The 18,809-nt window shown below is 34.2% G+C and overlaps 4 protein-coding genes across 4 annotated transcripts; 3 read left to right on the top strand and 1 right to left on the bottom strand.

Annotated features, from left to right (window-relative positions):
• Positions 206–3,560, bottom strand: LOC18597813 (ras-related protein RABE1c). The gene is made up of 9 exons (XM_007027040.2): positions 3,337–3,560; positions 3,096–3,207; positions 2,405–2,477; positions 2,196–2,296; positions 1,417–1,482; positions 1,073–1,170; positions 880–942; positions 697–789; positions 206–558 (listed from the first exon to the last, which is right to left on the bottom strand). Exons 2-9 carry the CDS (start codon positions 3,166–3,168, stop codon positions 475–477), a joined length of 651 nt encoding a protein of 216 aa, XP_007027102.2. The 5' UTR covers positions 3,169–3,207; positions 3,337–3,560; the 3' UTR covers positions 206–474.
• LOC18597812 (soluble inorganic pyrophosphatase 4) lies at positions 9,701–13,118 on the top strand. The gene is made up of 9 exons (XM_018122162.1): positions 9,701–9,919; positions 10,889–11,026; positions 11,137–11,165; positions 11,494–11,559; positions 11,665–11,772; positions 12,040–12,105; positions 12,194–12,314; positions 12,412–12,493; positions 12,726–13,118. Exons 2-9 carry the CDS (start codon positions 10,891–10,893, stop codon positions 12,766–12,768), a joined length of 651 nt encoding a protein of 216 aa, XP_017977651.1. The 5' UTR covers positions 9,701–9,919; positions 10,889–10,890; the 3' UTR covers positions 12,769–13,118.
• Positions 13,852–16,176, top strand: LOC18597811. The gene is made up of 2 exons (XM_007027038.2): positions 13,852–14,596; positions 15,812–16,176. Exons 1-2 carry the CDS (start codon positions 14,007–14,009, stop codon positions 15,816–15,818), a joined length of 597 nt encoding a protein of 198 aa, XP_007027100.2. The 5' UTR covers positions 13,852–14,006; the 3' UTR covers positions 15,819–16,176.
• Positions 17,242–17,917, top strand: LOC18597810 (histone H2B). The gene has a single exon (XM_007027037.2). The coding sequence runs from the start codon at positions 17,333–17,335 to the stop codon at positions 17,750–17,752; it is 420 nt and encodes a 139-aa protein (XP_007027099.2). The 5' UTR covers positions 17,242–17,332; the 3' UTR covers positions 17,753–17,917.

Genomic DNA, 18,809 nt, shown 5'->3' with positions numbered 1-18,809 from the left:
GCAAATGCAACGTGGGAAATGAATAATAACATACCACATCAATAGAAGAGATTGTTGTTGAACACAATGGAATCGAACACACCTTTGTTTATTAAACAAATTTTGACATATTGTTCGAAAACATAAACTTAAATCAAGCTCATTCACATATAGTTCAACTAACGTGTTGGTTTCCCTATTCGTCACCAAATTACTAGAGCAGTCCTTAATTTCAACTCCATTTAGCAAAATGGTAGAACAAATTTTCTTTCAAACACACAGGATGCTATTAAGGAAAAATAATCTAATATAATTAATTTTGCAAAATACCAAGGATCTAAAATTCACACCAAAGAGTAGCAGATACGAAATAATGATAGGCAGAACAATACAAACATGAACATTATAGTTGTAACAAAATTAGTTTTCCCGGTCCAAAACGGCTTCCTAGAGAAGGGAATGTACCCTTCAGATCTCATCCTCAACATAGTTTGTTCAAGACCCACAGCAAGCCGATTTTTGAGCAGCTGCCGCAGCCCCTGCTGCCTGGTCTGGTTGGTTAATTTTGATTGTCTGTGGCTGCAAAGGAAAGAAGAAAATAATAAAAATGGCAAAAATATATGTATTAAAAAATGTTAAAGAAACGGTTTTGCATAAATATCACAAGTATGTATATTGATATGAAAAAGCTCATACTTCATGTTAAAGAAACCATACCTCAGCCCTTGAGTCACTATCTGCGAGTCTTTGCTTAATATCCCTGGCTATTGAAAAGAAAACCTCCTCAACATTTAAGTTTGTTTTTGCACTCTGCAAGATAGAGTTGCTCTTGAGCAAATTGGAAGAGATCAACTAAAACATCAAAAGTAACTACAACATTCACAGCAAAAATTTACATACAGTCTCAAAGAACTTGATGCCATATTCATCAGCAAGAGCTTGGCCCCTTGAGGTAGGGACAGCCTGAAAAATAAGTTCCCTGTCAACTTGACAAGAAAAATATCCAGCATAATATGGAAAACATAAGGGTAACAACATATGCATGCAAAGACAAGCACACATGTGCACATGGAAGAAGGAGAAAGAAACAGACCCTTTTGCTTTCATCCATGTCAGCCTTATTACCCACCAGAATCTTGTTGACATTGTCAGATGCATGCTGTTCAATATTACGAATCCAATTTCTAATGTCTAAGCAGAAAAGGATATTAGTTCAGTCGATAAACATGACTATAATGGAGAAAGAATAAAAATTCAAATCACTGGATAAGGAAGTATTCTTTCAAGTTTCAACAATGCAGGAAAGTGAAATGTTCCAATAATGTGCAAAATTTTGGTGGAACCATTACAAACAGTTCTAAAGATTCAAAGGTTGATAAAATTGAACAACATATGTATGAAATCCAAATTTCAAATGATAAAAGGTTAAGTAATTACTATTGAAAGATGACTCATCAGTCACATCATACACGAGCAAAATACCCATGGCTCCACGGTAGTAAGCTGCACAAAAAGAAAATATTACTTACTTACGTCTGTGAACCAAAAAAGACTCTAGAAGACAATAAAATCTTGATGCATGAGAGAGAGTGCACATCTGGAGCAACAAAAGTAAAGTGAACATCCCCCATGCCCACCTCAAAAGGGTAAAAGAAGATAAGTGCCCAAAAAACAGATCAGGCAACCATATTCAGGGGTGGAAGGGGGGAGGGGGAAGAAGAAAAAACTTATGTAGTAGTAAAATTTTCAACCACCCACAGAGATAATACTAATAGCAAACACCTTCAGTCTAAACTCTAAACACTAAGCAACAAGAATCTAGAAAATATGGGAGGCTAGGTATCTACAGAACTACATGAATTTCAATCCTAACCATCTGTTCTTAGTAATTTTACTTCCAAGTCCTATCATGCAGTTCAAGAGTACTACAATCAGTGGGCTGGAAAGTGTGAGAGAGACACACCATGGAAGCATACAAACTCCTAACACCATTACAGACTAAACCACAGGGAAAGAGAAACAACAACAACCTTGAACAGGGGATGTCAATGGTAATTCACATCATGCAATGACACTCACAATTAACCCGCTGAAGTAAAGGAATGCCCAAGTCATGCTATGCTAGCAAGTTATTTTATCAATCAGATAAGTTATAATTCTGATTAGACAGTTCATTTCTAGTCAGTGACACCTTCAAAAGAAGCCCAAAAACTAACCTGTCGTGATTGTTCGAAACCGCTCTTGCCCAGCAGTATCCCAAATTTGCAGTTTGATCCTTTTCCCATCAAGCTCTATAGTCCTTATCTTAAAGTCAATTCTGCCAGAGTAAACACAACCTTATTGAACCACATGCACTTCATAAAAAAATTAAACAAATTTTTTTAAAAGAAAAAGACCATCATACAGCATTAGAAAAAACACTAACCCAATTGTCGTGATAAAACTTGTAGTAAATGAGCCATCAGAGAAACGCAAAAGGAGGCAACTCTTACCCACACCTGTGCAACCAGACAATAGTATAAGTAAAAAGCGTTATTCAGAACTCAAATTCAAAAGAAAGTGCAGAATAACAAGAAAACCTCCTTTAAAATCACTACAATACCACCTATCATCCCTAATTGCAGGAAACTACAACTATTTGTGGCAGCGGATCCCTTGTCTCAAGAAAAGGTTCCCTCATGCAAATGTACATGCTAAGACTCCACAATATCCATCATCAATAACACTAATGGACTCAGAGAATATTCGCATGGCAATGAGCTATATTAACACAGAATACATCAACAAATATTCAACCTAAAATATTAGAAGAAAAAATGCCAGTAGTATAGATTCACCACAAAAGCACTAAAACAGACTTTTTTTTAATCAATCTCGCTTAACGCAATAAAATTTCCGTATTTAACATAACCTACAAACCTAAAATGAAGCTTAATCTAAGGTAATTAATGATCATGGAAATGCACATCACACGGTATCACATCTAGGTTCTCTATATTTAGAAAATATAATCAAATCCTTTTAAAGAACACTAACATTTCTCAGAAACAATGTAGATTAACGAATAGATCGCATTTCATATCAAGAGACACATAAAAAAGAAAAGAAATAGTTACCGCTGTCGCCGATCAAAAGGAGCTTTATGAGGTAATCATAATCGGCTCGAGCTCTTGCAGGTGGAGCAGCCATGGAAATAGAACAAAATCTATTGAAACGAACAAATAAACCCTAGACCAATAAGAAAAGAAAAATAAAAGGCTTAGACGTAAATAATGAATGTAAAAAAAGAAAAAAAAAGGTAAAAGAAATAGAAATAAATGGTTTTAATTTTATGGTGAATTGAAAGGAAAGCAATACCGGATCAGGGAAAAGAAGAGTGAGATCTGGTGAGGGGAGATGAGAGAAATGAGGAGGGAAGCGTCTCTGGTACGTCAGCACCGGTCGGCCGTTGGAAAAAAAAACTTTTTTCTTTTTGAGAGAGAGAAAAAGAATTGAGAGCGGAGAGTATCGTCGAGAAATAAGTTATTGGATTCGACTCCCAACCGTTGGATTGATATTGGGTGTTGAGATATGTGTGGATCTAACGGACGGGTTTTTTTTTTTTTTAATTACTCGTCAACGGACAGAAAATAGCTGATTCAAGAAAACGACTGGGCTTTTCCTTAGCTGTTAGTTAAACGGCACCGTTTAGCTAGTGATAGACGCATTGGATTTGGGTATCTAAAACCAAGGATGCAGCAAGCAAAGAATGCACTTCGAGATTTAAGATGATGTTTTACAATTTAAATTTTTTTAAATTTTGAAAAAAGAAACAAATTTTCTTGCAAAAAATAAATAAATAAATAACTTTTTTATTTTAAAAGTCGAAGTGCTTCAAAGTTAATAATAAGAATAAAATTAGAATATATTCATCATTGAAAAAGTAAAACATAATATTCTAAGCAGCAAGTACCATCATTATCTGCGCCAGGTTCCCAGCATTAAACCTGAACCGACGTAAGTGAAGAATATACAATGGCATAGGAAGTATAAATAAATGGAAAGGAATATCAATGCCTAACACTATTACCTATGGGGGACTACAATATCTAGAATGTCTAATCGACCGGTTTCCAGATATTTACCAGATTCGTCTTCATTGTTGATTAGTGTTTGGTTTATTAAGCATTAAAAAGAATTAATTATTTATTTTATACTATACCTGATTAAATAAAGAATATTTATTTTAATAGGTACATAAAAAAATTTCATAATAAATAATTAATTTTTCTTTAAACTTGTTTAACGTAATATAAGCTCAGACTTAGGGAACCTATTAACACTTGGCCCAACCCAAACTTTTGCAACCTGCATTATTATACTATTTAAGTGTATCCGGGCCTAATACAAATGTCAAAGTCCCAAGACTTGGTCAAGTGGGAACAGAGATGGGCCAAACCGTGGGCAGGTGGTCAGCGAGGACAGTTGCCAAAGGGTTTCAATGGCGGTTTTCCCCTGGCGTTGCTGAGAAAACAATTTCAATTTTAAAAGAAAATGTCAAGCGAAATTTGCATCGGTCAATCAATTCCATGCCACACGGCAAAGGAAGACCTTCTAAAATCACAGTCAGTTTGACGAACACCGCATAATTCCAATTTTAGTTATTACGGAGATTAATAGTCAAAGAAAAATAATGTATCCACATGCAAATGTCAACCTTTCAAATATTAGGACCCGGCCAATATGGTCTACCTGATTGCATTGTTTGCCGTCAAAATCGTCATTTGATTATAATAATACCTTCTAAATTGACAAGTAGTAATACTTTTCGTGTAGATGAATTTCGTAACGCGTTTTTTTGTTATAGGAAATATGGTTTTTATTTACAAAATTTAAATAATTTTTTATTATTTTTAATTAATTTTTATTTTTATTTTAAATTAAATAAATTTTTACATTAATAATTAATTATTTATTATTAATTAAAATATTATTTATTATTTTATATTACGAGATATATTAATATATTATAATATTATTATAATATAATATATTAATATAATATAATAATATAATCATACGATATTTATCATTTTTACATTAATATAATGTGAATGTCATCTCATATAAAAAATAATAAATAATATTTTGATTAATAATAATTTAATTAATTATTAATTATAAAATTTAAAAAAAATAATATAAAAATTAAATTGAATGAATTAAAAATTATTTTAATTTTTATTAATAATTAAAAAATATAAATATTATACTTTTTATTTTTCATAATACCGTTAAGAGATATTTTACAGCAATTTGGTATCAGCATGAAAAGCAATTAAAAACTGGGCTAAAGCTCACTCGCCATCGCCAGCTTACGAAGCTCAATTACATTATGTGGCCATTATCTCAATTCTCTCGTCTCAACCACACCGCTCACTGGTACTAGCACCAAGCGAACCTGAGATTGCCCATCTCTTCCTTAGCTTGATGGCTGATTCCTCTGGGTAGGAAGGCTTTTGCAAGCTCGGGTTTAAACTTCCAGATCACCACGATCCTTACCAAGACTTAAACTCAGCCATTCGATGGCTCCATTATGGACTTATATGGTCTGTTTGCCCAATCAAAAAGGCAGCCTTAAGTTTACGATCAAGTTTCCAGACTGCCCAAATGTCATTTTCTGTTAAATGTTCAGTTCGTAAATTAGTCATCTAGTTGACGTGAATCTGGGCACCTGGACAGAAGCATGTGTTCGTTTTCAAATAAAGTATATGCACTGTATATATGTGACAAATGCTAAAGAAACTTCATTCGTTTTCTTTCCCGTGAAGGGTTAGCTGGTCAGCCGCGACAGGACGAGCTGGGGAAGAATGGAATCAGGGGGAGGGTTAGTGGAACTCGAAAGTAAAATTCTAGTGCTCTGCGTTCCGTCAAGCTTTCAAATTCTTGGATAAATGCCGTGAGGCATTGGTGCTCATTCTCGTTAGGGGAATGAACGCTACCCAAAGTCGCCAAATTGGAAAGCTCAATGAAAATGGTGGCTGAATCCAGGTGACATCTGGGTTCAATCCATCCTTTTTCTGCTTGTTTTACCTTAGGGAAAGGGACCGCCACATATGAATTTTTCAGGCGTGGCTCAGTACTCAAAGCGTCAAATTTTATTCTTTGAAGAAAAAAATATACATGTACTCTGCCTTTACTATTTTATTCCTTCTTTCCCCAACTCAAATAAAATCATTGATCACCAGCAAAAGGACTCAATCTTCATTAAAAAATTTATTTCATCGTCAGTAAACTATAAACAAGTGTTCTGTAACACTAAGCATAAATTAAAATATTGTAGCTCACTTTTAACTCTCAAACATATTTATGACAATTCGATTTAGTAAAAATTTGATTTTTATAGTCCTATGTCATCATGTTATAGTAACAGATTATGATAAATTTTGTTATAGTATTGTGATATTGTGCTTTATAATCAATTTTATAAGATTTTTTTATGTAAGGATGAGCAACAATTGCAAAGCATACGATTTGTGTCACTACTGTACTTATTATTTCATAAATTTATTGGTACAAAGCCACACTGAAAAATATGAGCAAATTGACAGATCGAGGATTGGTATCAAAACTATCGGTTACCAAGTCTTCTTCCTACGATGCATTTTGACAGACCAAAATTTGATATTTGGCTGCTAATCTATGATTCAAGGAAGACATAAGAAAGAAAATAAATTTGGCAAACATCAAAATATGGATTAAAAATTTAGCTCCAAAAATTAAATATGATTGGTGAAATCCAATACATTTATTGCATTTTATGGAGATGGATAAAGCTGCATTGAATGTTAGCCAAAGCCTGCATCACCTAACAAGTGTCCCAGATCTACCATTTTCATAAATGCTTAAGATATTTTGTGTGAGCGTCTATGGAAGTAACTACTAATTTTTTTCTCAAACCAAGTTGGTTCTAAGATATTTGAATAAGATTTCCGTACAGATGTATCAATAAAAATTGTTTATATAATATTTAAATCAAATTATTAAATTATTTTGAAAAAATTAAAATAATTTTTTATTATTTTATTATATTTAATTAAACTCTTATATTTTTATTTTAAGTCAAATAAGTTTTTATATATTTATTCTAAGTCAAATAAATTTTTATAACTAATTATCGATTTAATTAAAATGTCACTTGTTATTTTATATCCATGTGACTTTAACGTGACTTGTTAACATGTCACAAAAAATAATGACATAACATGATAACATAATCACACGGCATGATACATAGTAATATAACATTTTTCACTCTCTACAATAATACTACATAGTTTAACATTTTTTTATAGCATTGTGATATTTGAACTATGATAAATTTTGTTTTAGCATTGTGATATTTGAATTTTTTTTACATAGTTTAAGGATTTTTTCAAGTATTATATCAAAAATTTTACATAAATCAAGTCAATAATCTATTGTAAAAATAACATAATATCGAAATGTTATCTTTTTTATTATTGTACTGTGATAGATTCATTATCTTTACGTACACATAAAAGAAGTAATAAGATAATAATAATAAAATCTCACATCAATTAAATTAAAGATATTACAATTGCTTATAATTTTGATACGTCTTAAAATTTTAATACTCCAAAATTAAGAACAATTCAAACAAAGCAAAAAGCTTAGGCTCAATTCCTTAAAGAAGATAAAGATTTCATTAGTTTTATTTGCTTTATTAAAAGGCAAAATATTAAAATACAATTTTATTGATAAAGGACGATGGTGGTTAAACGTGATCGTAATTATATATCAAAACATGCAAAACACGTTTATAAACAATTGCTCGTAATGTTTTATGGTTGGCCACATTTCATTGTGATCAATCATTTAAATATGTAATAAGATCTTCTTTCCTTGTCGATATTGTTTGAAAATACTCATCATATGCCCTATCCTCAAGTCATATTTTTTTAGTTTTCATCCGGAAAAAGGAATGTTGATGAAACTTTTAGTTTCAACGACAATAGGAAAAGTTGATTTATTTACCATACATTAACAATATTCATCGAAATAATAGAGAAAATAACTAGTTAGAATGTTTTAATTTATTTTAATAAAATGAAAAAAAATAATTAATGTGTATTGATTTTCAATTAAGTTAAGATTTATCTAATATTTCTAAGCATTTAATTAATGATAATGACATTTCCATGACACCTCCATGACATTTCTAAAAATGTTATCTTATCATGAAAATGTCATTCGCAATTACAACGAGAGGAGAAAGTTTCTTGGCTCATACTTGGACTAGTGAGAGCTTCTCTCTCAACTCTCACTCTTTCCGATTTGATTCTCACTTTCTCAATAGTCACCTTATAATTTTAGTAAATAATTATTTTAAATTAAGAAATTTATTAAAATAATTACAGTTAAAGTACATGTCCAAATCTAACAACTAACCCCATTATATCCCAGCAGCCCACTTAAAAAAAATAAAGAAAAATGCTGACATTAGCCTAAATTGGGGAGAAGCTTGGTCCGATGGAAACAGATGACAAATGGAGGGTAAGTAAGCATGAAATAATAAAAAAAAGAAATGAAAGAATTTACTCCGCAAATTAGGAATTGAACAAATCACCCACAAAGTGGGTGGGCTGAAAGACTCCACTCATGATTCGACCGTTGTCCGTTGCCTGCGTCAACAAAAGATTATTACTAATAATCAAATTCAAACCGTGTACACGACAGGAGACAGGACTAGGATTAAGTATCAACAGCATCCCTTTTTGGTTGTTTATGTTTATTTGTGTTTGCAGGATATGCAGCCAGCCGAGAGCCAGTAAATAGAATACGGGGAGACTGGTAGGTTTTGGGAAGTCAACCCGCTGCTGGCCAGCCTTTTAGTAATGGATAGGCTTTTCCTACGAAGCTCCAACGCATATAGCATGATAAGATTGAAAATATCTTCACGGTCTTCATTCATTCTGGAAGCTTTAGCTTGCTTCGTGATCACCTTTTCCACCTCACAAACATAATTATTCTTACATGGACGTTATACACCGACATTTTTAAGGTATGTATTCCTTTCATTTTTACGTGATATTATATTAACTTTGTAAAAACTTTATTACAGTACACGGTAATATCAAATATAAATTTTTATTTTATTTAATGAAATAATATTTTATTAAATAATTTACATTATGAAAATAGTCTTATATTCACCCTTTTGTCAATAAAAAATTACTAGTGGTTTTTAAAAAATAAAATTGTGATTAGAGAAAAAGGGTCCCACAAACAGAGGATAGGTGTCCGCCACACGCCACATTGACAATGTGTAATATATTTTATCTTTTTCAGCTACCCAACCATTTTGGAGAATAAAGAAGCCGTAACAGAGACTCCTCACCGTCCAGCATATAGGGGGCTAAAATCCCAAACAGCACCGCACGACCGTTAGGAAGTCCGTCTCTGTCCCCAGTGGGTTCTACTTTGCTCCGTCACTCTAACCACCCAATCACCAGACGACGCGTAATCTCGGATATTGCAACTGGGAACCACGACTTATTCGCTTCCGCAGAATATCCGCGATTCCTTTTTTTTTTATTTCTCACAGCATTGAAACGTAAGGAATTTCCTCTTTGCAACTTTTTTTTTTCTTTTTATTTATTTAATTAAATTGATTGAAATAGTATTCTTTGTTTTTTTTCTCTCTTTTGGGGTCGGGGGGTTGCCTTTAAATGGTAACGAGGAAAGAGAGCGGGAACACGTACAGCTTTCTTTGCTCCTTTTCTACTTAAGCGTCCTATAGGGTTTCATTCCTTCATCTCATTACTCTTCTTTTTCTCTCTTTACCTGTTCTCTTTTTTCTCTTTGTTTTTGAGATCTGTGCGTTTTTTCCTTTAACTTCTTGAAAGCTTCATTCTGGAAGAGCTTGAAACCGTTGCAGGTGCGTTTCAAGTCCCTCTTTCAGCGTTCGGATCGTTGATTTTTCATTTTTCTGCTCGGTTTCTTCTTGTTTCTGCTCAGTTTTTGGATCTAATTGCTTCTGCTCGTTGTAACTTGGATGTTGACTGAATCGTTGAATCCGAGTCCCGAGATATATATTTTACCTTCTTTTTGATAAAAATTTATCTGAAATTAGTTTTTTTTCTTTTTTTACTTGTTTATTTATGCTGGTGAAGAATCATCTGGCGTTGATCTTGAGCTGAAATCACTTTTTTTTTTAAATTTCTCAACGAATATTTAGTTTTGGTTGGCTTTCGTTCTGTATTTTCTCCTTTTAGCATTTTGTGTTGATTTAAGTGGTAGTAGCTTTGTAGATCTGTGTTTGCTATGCTGTAATCGTAGATTTATTTGATTCTAAAACATTTTGCTAAAAAATCAACCGTGGAATCGCTGTGCGAGAGCTCTGCTACGAAATCTTTTTTGGTTTTGAAAACAAAAATTCTCTGCTTACTTTACCAAACAGAGAGTGGGAAATGTTTTAATATATGCAGAGTTCTTTGGTTTTTCTTCCCATTTTCGTTTGGGTTCTTGAGAGTTGTGCCTTCAACTGTTTGTTGATTGCTATATGTGATGATACTCTGCAGCTAAGAAAAAGCTTTTCAAGCAGAGAAGCTCCGTACGGAATGCAAATCTTAAGATTTTTAGTGGAAGTGAAATGACAATTATATTTTAGTTGCTTAGTTTTACAAACATTTAGTTGGTTAAGCAATATGATCGATAAAATGAAAGGAACATTAAAAAATTGCAACAGATCAATGACACATTTGTGATCATTGTTTTTTCTCGTTGCTTACTTCTAACTTGATGAATTTGTATGAAATTTTTAGTCCTTGCTATATACTTTTTAGTGCAGTAAATTTGATTCTACAGCTTGTAAAATAGTTACTTATACATTGTTTGTAACTCACAGTGATGGCTCCACCAATTGAGACTCCAACCAAGCCCTCTGACTCTCACTACTCTTCACATCCTCCTTTGAATGAAAGGATCCTTTCATCAATGACCAGGAGGTCTGTTGCTGCTCACCCATGGCATGATCTTGAGATTGGTATGCAATGTCAACTTAAGCAGTGTATAGTTTCGTTTTTTAGCGATTCCTATCAGTTTGTTGTAAATCTAATGTACTACTTTTTGTACTATTTTTAATTTCTAATATAGGACCTGGAGCTCCGATGGTTTTCAACTGTGTAAGTATACAAAACTTTACCTTCTCCCTAATCAGTAACATTGACATTTTGAATAGCATGTCTTACATCAGATGAAATGCTTCATAATTTGGTACAAAATGTATTCATATTTGATTGTCTGTAACACATTTATTGTAGACATTTGGCTTTTTAGATCTTTTCACATGGCCATATTTCTCAGTTATCATGATTGGGATTTATTTGGGAAAATGAATGAAGAATTGACATTTGTGCAATTCATTTAAAATTGAAAGATAATAAAGTCTTCATAAGCAAAGCATTTTAGAGTTCTTGACTATTATACTGAAGACATGGTTAATATGTGCAGGTAATTGAAATTGGGAAAGGGAGCAAGGTGAAATATGAACTTGACAAGAAAACCGGTCTGATCAAGGTAATTACCTTTTACGACTCCTATTGTAGTCTTCAATGTACTTGCTACACCTTATAGATTCCTAATTGGTTTCTGAAGTCTGATAAATGGTGCATAAATCTGCAGGTTGATCGTGTGCTTTACTCATCAGTTGTTTATCCTCACAACTATGGTTTCATCCCTCGTACCCTTTGTGAAGACAATGATCCCTTGGATGTCCTGATTATTATGCAGGTATGCTGTTTGATGCACATTTTTATCGTAAGTTATCATAGTTAATGCATGGTTGCATAGCATGTTTCATGCTTTGAAACTCTATTGTATTACATTGGTTTATACAGTTCACTCTGTGATTGACATGGTCCATAAAGTGAATGATTGAGTAACATAATTATGTTGGCCATACACCTGCCGATGCCATAAGCAGTACTTATGTGTTGCATATTCAAGGGCTCGATAGCTTTTAAGGCAATACTTATGTTACCATTGAAACACATGCAGGAACCAGTTCAACCAGGATGCTTTCTTCGGGCAAAAGCTATAGGTCTGATGCCTATGATTGATCAGGTATGAATCAACCACTGATCAAAATACTCCTATCTGACTTTTGGATATATATTTGATAGCAAATAAGATAAACTGTTTATGAATGTAGGGTGAGAAAGATGACAAGATTATTGCTGTCTGTGCTGATGATCCTGAGTATCGTCACTTCAATGATATCAAGGATCTTCCACCTCACCGTTTGGCTGAGATTCGTCGCTTCTTTGAAGACTGTAAGTTTAATTATTCTTATTAGCAAAGCAAGTGCTGTTGAAACTGCTTCTTTATCTGAAGCGTGTTAACTTTATTTTTCCTTGATAAATCTTTTAGACAAGAAGAATGAGAACAAGGAAGTTGCTGTTAACGACTTTCTGCCAGCCACTACTGCTTACGAAGCAATCCAGCATTCCATGTAAGTGATAGTTTCCTGTCTCGAATTCCCTTTGCCTCTCTGTCATGAGATGTACATGCACATATCACGTTCTTTTTATATATCAGAAAAAGTGGAAAGACCCCAGTGGGGTTGCATTGCAGCTTGTGATTCTTCCTTTTTAAACTTTCTTCTCATGTCCATGTCCATTTGGTCACTTTAACACGGTTTCAAAAATAGAGATTTAATTTCATTTCAACATTCTGTTCTGAAGGAATCTGTACGCGGACTACATTGTGGAGAGCTTAAGGCGGTAGTTGTTCATCATCAAATCGTCTAATCATAGAAGACATGAATATGTTACTGCTATATATATTAAGGTCCTTTTGCATCTTTACAAGAAATTCAACATCCCCCTGTGCGTGCAGACCGCACCCTCCTCACACTGGCTTTTGCAAAACAGTAAATGTGTGCTTATCCCATATAGTAGACATAATTTCTAGGTGAAACGGTTGTTGGGTGTTTATTACAATTATGCAATGATGATGGCGATAATTTTGGATAATTCTCAATGTAATGACGGTGGCTATAAATTTTTTCATTCGGTTGTCTCTTAATATTCTTTCGGTTGTATAATGCCAGTCACTTCTATTTGCTGTTCCATGTACCCTACAGAGTTGCCAATTATTTTATTCGTTTTGCTTGAACAGAATTGCCTCTATGGTGTATCGCTTCAATTGACTATGTTCAGTCGGCCTTCTTTGATTTACACTTAGACCATAGTTGTCATATATATATATATTGTGTCAACCGCCACCATGATCATTGACAGCATCGTCTTTCATTAAAAAATAATGTGTAGTGATCGGCGGGTTATTATCTTAACCAGCCCTAGAGTTTCTTCAACATAAGCAACTAATGTAAAACTAGATTTTACTATACACTTAACTAAATATTACTATGGTGCAGTATAACTTATGATTTTGTCATAGTTCTAAGGGTTTGTTAGTATAAAGTTTTTCAATCAAAGTATTTACAAAAAATATATATATTTGATATATTGATAGAGTAATTTTATAGATATATAATATAAAATTGTAAGTAAATTAAAATAAATATTTTTAATAAATAATTGATTTATTAGGTAATGTATAAAATTTGACATTATATTGAATATAAATCCTTTATAATAATGTAAAATTGTCTTGAAATAATAATTTGCGGGTTTGATTTTTGATCGAATTGTTTTAGGAACATCCCCCAATTGGCGAATGCAAGCAATTAGTTCCATTTTCATTTCCAAGAAAAAAAAACCAAAATAAAAAGGGAAATTAAACACTGATATCTATCAACTAGACACGTGTCCCACTGGACCTCCATACTTGGACAAATCCCATTCAATCCTGAATTACCAGCAAACGAAAGAACTCGTGCCAATTCCTCAAAACCCCTTTCCCCCCTCTGAGCCCAAAAAAACCCAAAACCCTCTCCCTCTCTTCCCCTGCCTAAACCCTAATCCGACCCTTTCTCAGTCAAACGAAGAGAAAGAGGAACGATGAGCTCATTAACCAACACCACCAACCTCGACAACCTCCTCCTCCAAACCCTAATGGGAAGACTCCAAATCCGTCCCCCAAACAACAACCCTTTTCTCACCCAATCCCTCGAAGACCTGCTTCTCGACGCCGCCAATGTGTCCGACTCTGACTCCGAGGATAACAGCAAAACCCAACTCGCCAAAGAGGAATCCAAGCTTGAAAAGGAAATTATCCGGATCATCCTATTAGGGAAAACCGACCCCTTGAAACCAAACTCAGGTCAAGCCGTTACCATCAACGAGCACCATATTTGCATCACTTTTCACGAAGAGAAAGAATCGGATTATCGGGTTTGGGAGTGGCATGGGCATATAATGTTGTTTGATGAAGAAAATGGATATACGCCTGAATATATCTACGGGAATTACTTTGAGAGATTGCAGGGGAAACCGCGCGTGGCACGTGATGAGAAAGAGAAAGAAGAGGAGGCGGAAGAGGAGGAGGAGGAGAAAGTTGGGAATTTGGGATTGAGGGAGTTGATTGATGGAGGTGGTGAGTCGGGTGGGGGTCGGATTCTTCATAGGAATATCAGTGCCGGTTCTCCAAGGTTTATATAAAACTCTCATTGGCCTTTGTTTGCTATTTCTGAGGTGTTGAAGTCTGTTATTTTGGCGGTTTGAAAATTGACAGTGAAATTGGAAATATTTGGTTCTTTTGCTTCTGGTTTTTCGTCTTTGTTTATGTGAAAAGCAAGCTTTAATCAACTTTCTCATACATTCTTATTGTTTAGTTAAAATGTGTCCTTGATGTTTAAATGTTGTAGAAAAATAATAGAAATGTAAGATAAGGTGATTGCAAAGTGATAAATACTGCTGTTAGAAGTGCTGTCTTCAAAATGGCTTTCGTTAACTATTAGTTTTCGAATTGATGTAATTGTAACAAATTTCTGGCAATGATTTTTGCTGCTAGTAGTTGTGAGTGTGGTATGCTGGCAGTTATGTAAAGATATCAACGACTTGCAATGGTAATTGAACTTTTTTCATGCTGGTATTGCCAATGTAGGTGTGCCTGCTATGCCATCATGTTTGTTTCATATCCGATAATTATAGCACAACCTTTTTTATGCTGGTATTGGCAATGGAGGCGTGTCTGATGTGTCATCATGTTTGTTTCATGCCTAACAGTTATAGCACTACATTTTTCAAGCTGCAATTGGCAATAGAAGTGTGGCTGATATGCCATCAGACACATAGAAGTTTAATGAGAGTCATCTGAGTTGAGTAGCAAACAATTGGGACATTGATTTTGGTGGTTTTTCATGCTCAGGGAACAATGAATTAGCATGAACTGTTGAGTGTATGGGTGTTATCTGATGCATTATTTTATATTTTGGTGATCTAATAGCTGTACAGGATACAAGAGATGCTAGAAAGAAACCAGTGTTTTTGTATGTGAATAAAGGCAAAGTCGTTCTGATGTTTGAGCTACTTTATTGTATTCTAGATGGGTTTAAAACTACCTCTGTACTCACGGTACCTTGATATCCTCAAATATTTAAATGATTAGATCTCAGAGACAGGACTATCAAAAAACAACACATTAAGGAAAAACAAAATTCTTTTACGGGAGTAAAATGCCTGGGGTTATTTAGATTCCACTTCAGATTTTTGCTCACATTTGAGTGCTTTGTTGTAACTTATTGTGTTGATCTCATGAAATTACTCTAGATTCCTATATTAGTCCTTGGATAATTATTTTAGTAGTGATTTTCGGTGGATGGGTGTTTAATATAATTCATGTCTTTACCTTCTGAAATTGACAGGTTTTAGATTGGAAGTTCACATGGGACTTTCCGGGTTTGCAAAGAGAGAGGCCGTCACCCAGTATATCATTTGGTGAGAGATTGAGGCTTTTGTTTCGTATCATGCATGCTACTAAGCGGCTCAGGGATTCTCTTGGTTTCTTCTAGGGTTTTAGTGTATGAAATTCCAATACAATAGAAGTTGTTTGTTTTGTAAGATTAGACATGATTTTGTTCAAGCAGGTTTTTTCAGTTTATGAGTTGAAAATCTGTATGCATCAACCTGTTGCTTACAGTTTGTGCTTGTGTAAGTGTGGCAATAACATGGTCTCAGTTGGTGGCAGTGCTCTTTTATATTGGCTATATATACATCCAATTTTATCTCTCTCCCCCCTCCCCTTGCATGATGTTAGTGAGGGTTAAGAGGAATATGATTTAAAGGTTTGCTGAAATTGTGTTGTTTTGTACTTATGAAACTGTGAATCCTGTAGGATTTACCCAATCATGGGGTTGTCTCTTCGGTTTCTGAATGCGCCATCATGTGATTCCCATGGTTTTTGAGAGAAGCCTGATTCTCTGGGTTCTACTATTCTCATCTGCCATTGCCTAGGTTATAATTATATCCAATGAATAAATTATCTGGTAATCTCTCTAACTGCCATTCTCAATATACTAATTATTTTCGGCCTAAAAGATAAGCACATTTGGCGTCCAATAAATCGGATGTATGCAATGTTTCACAAAATTTCGCATTAGGATGTCAACGGATAGAGAGCTTTATTATTCAATAAGGTATTGAAACTCTATAAATATTTTATCAAATTTTGAAATTATTACTCAAATTTGTATTCGTTGATTAAAATAAATCTATAATCAATTTTTATGTATATTATTAATAAATATTTAAAAAATTATATTAAAATTGAAAATCATATTTAGAATAATTAATGAATTTAAGTAAGCATTATATTAATTATAAACAATTTATAAACAATATATATGATATCAAAATTTTTATTAAAAATCACTATTTATAATCGAATAAGGAAAATGAGTACTATAAAATCACTATCTTAATCTGATTACGAAATGTTCTAATCTTAATTAATTAATTGGATAATACAGGATACCGAATTATAAAATTCTCTTTCATCCCTAATTTGGGATAAAAGGAACCCAAACAAAGCCCAAAGATTGAGACTAATGCCCCATTTGAATAAGCCATGACGACTTATAACAAATTTGCAAGTTTTGGAAGGGAGTCCAAATCCAAAGCCCATTCTTTATCCACTTTCCTCATTTAATAATATTATCTGAACTATCCAAATCTGTCCCCCCCTCACGGCGCCTATCATCTAACCGACTCAAACAACGCCACGTCATCCATCCGCGTGAAACACAATCAACCAATCAAATTCTATCTCACCTCTCTATATAAACAACCCCCTCGCCCTACGTACCCCAACCGAACTCCCTCAATTTGCTCTCGCACGATTCTTCTCATTCTCCAAAGCTACAGTTCTCATCTCATCTGCATTACCAATGGCACCAAAGGCCGAGAAGAAGCCCGCCGAGAAAAAGCCAGTGGCGGAGAAGGCCCCAGCATCGGCAGAGAAGAGGCCGAAGGCCGAGAAGAAGATCTCAAAAGAAGGCGGCGATAAGAAGAAGAAGAGGATTAAGAAGAGCACCGAGACTTACAAGATTTACATCTTCAAGGTCTTGAAACAGGTTCACCCTGACATCGGGATCTCAAGCAAAGCCATGGGGATTATGAACAGTTTCATCAATGACATCTTCGAGAAACTGGCTCAGGAGGCTTCCAGATTGGCTAGGTATAACAAGAAGCCGACCATTACATCAAGGGAGATCCAGACGGCGGTGAGATTGGTTTTGCCTGGTGAACTGGCCAAACACGCTGTCTCTGAAGGAACCAAGGCGGTTACCAAGTTTACCAGTTCTTAGATTTCTTTCAATTTTGCTTGAGATTGGGATCCGATCAGTATCTCCGGTTTCGGATATTAGTTTTTTTTTTACCATTTTCTATGCTTTTAATGTACTGAAGTTTAGTTGTAATGAACAGATAAATGGAAATCCAAATTGGTTCTATATTTATTTTTTCCAAGAATATATGCTTGGGTTTAGCATCATGATTTTACTTATTTGCTTCTTGGATTTGGAGATTAAATGGGAAATTAAGAGTTCGAATGAGATGGATGAGTTTCATCACATTTTTGAGTTCGGATTGTGAAGTTGATGTGCATTTGGCGAAAGCCTTAGAGTAATTTTTCTCTGGTAAGCAAAATAAGGTAATCTTTGGCAGATTTGGTTGGAAAATCCTGGGTCGAATTCCAAAGGAAGCACAGGACAGGGTAAGGGAGATCGATTGAAGAAGAATCAAGGTATAAAGTTTATAGGGTTCTAAGTCTATCATAGGAATAAAAGTAAATAAAAAATTTGAGAGGAGGGAAACGTATCGAAGGGGATGTCCAAGGTCAGGTCAAAACAGGCATGAAGTGAATGGGAAGCAAGTTTCAAACATTTTCCTCCTACCAATTCAACCTAAACACTTGTATTCATACCAAAGACCTTTTACTTGTTAACATGTTCAGCTCTTACCAGCTTATAGTTCAACAAATTACATAAAGGTAATAAAATAGAGGGCAAAACTATTTCTTCTTATTTGGTAAGAAGAAAATGGTGAATTTGCATTTGCACCATTTCAAACATTTCTGTAGTTCATTACAAGGACCAAATATCAATTTCATTCATTTTTTTTTTCCCTTCCACACCTTTCTCCTACTAATTTTCCTACCAAACAGAAGTGTTGGAGCAAAGAAACTAAGGCTTACAGTAATAATACTTTAATATAGTACCAAGTTAGCAGAATGTTGAAGCAGTGCAGGTGGTGTTGTAGGTTGAAGACTCAAATCAAATCCTTTTAAGATTGTTTCAACCTTTTATATGACAATGATGGATATAGAGTTTGACAGTTTAATCCCATTTTCAAGCAAGTGGTTTG

This window comes from Theobroma cacao, chromosome 5 (genome assembly GCF_000208745.1).
Source record: "Theobroma cacao cultivar B97-61/B2 chromosome 5, Criollo_cocoa_genome_V2, whole genome shotgun sequence".
NCBI classification, from domain to species: Eukaryota; Viridiplantae; Streptophyta; class Magnoliopsida; order Malvales; family Malvaceae; genus Theobroma; species Theobroma cacao.
Note: the sequence above shows the minus strand (reverse complement) of the source record. Positions and strands in the feature narration are given on the sequence as shown.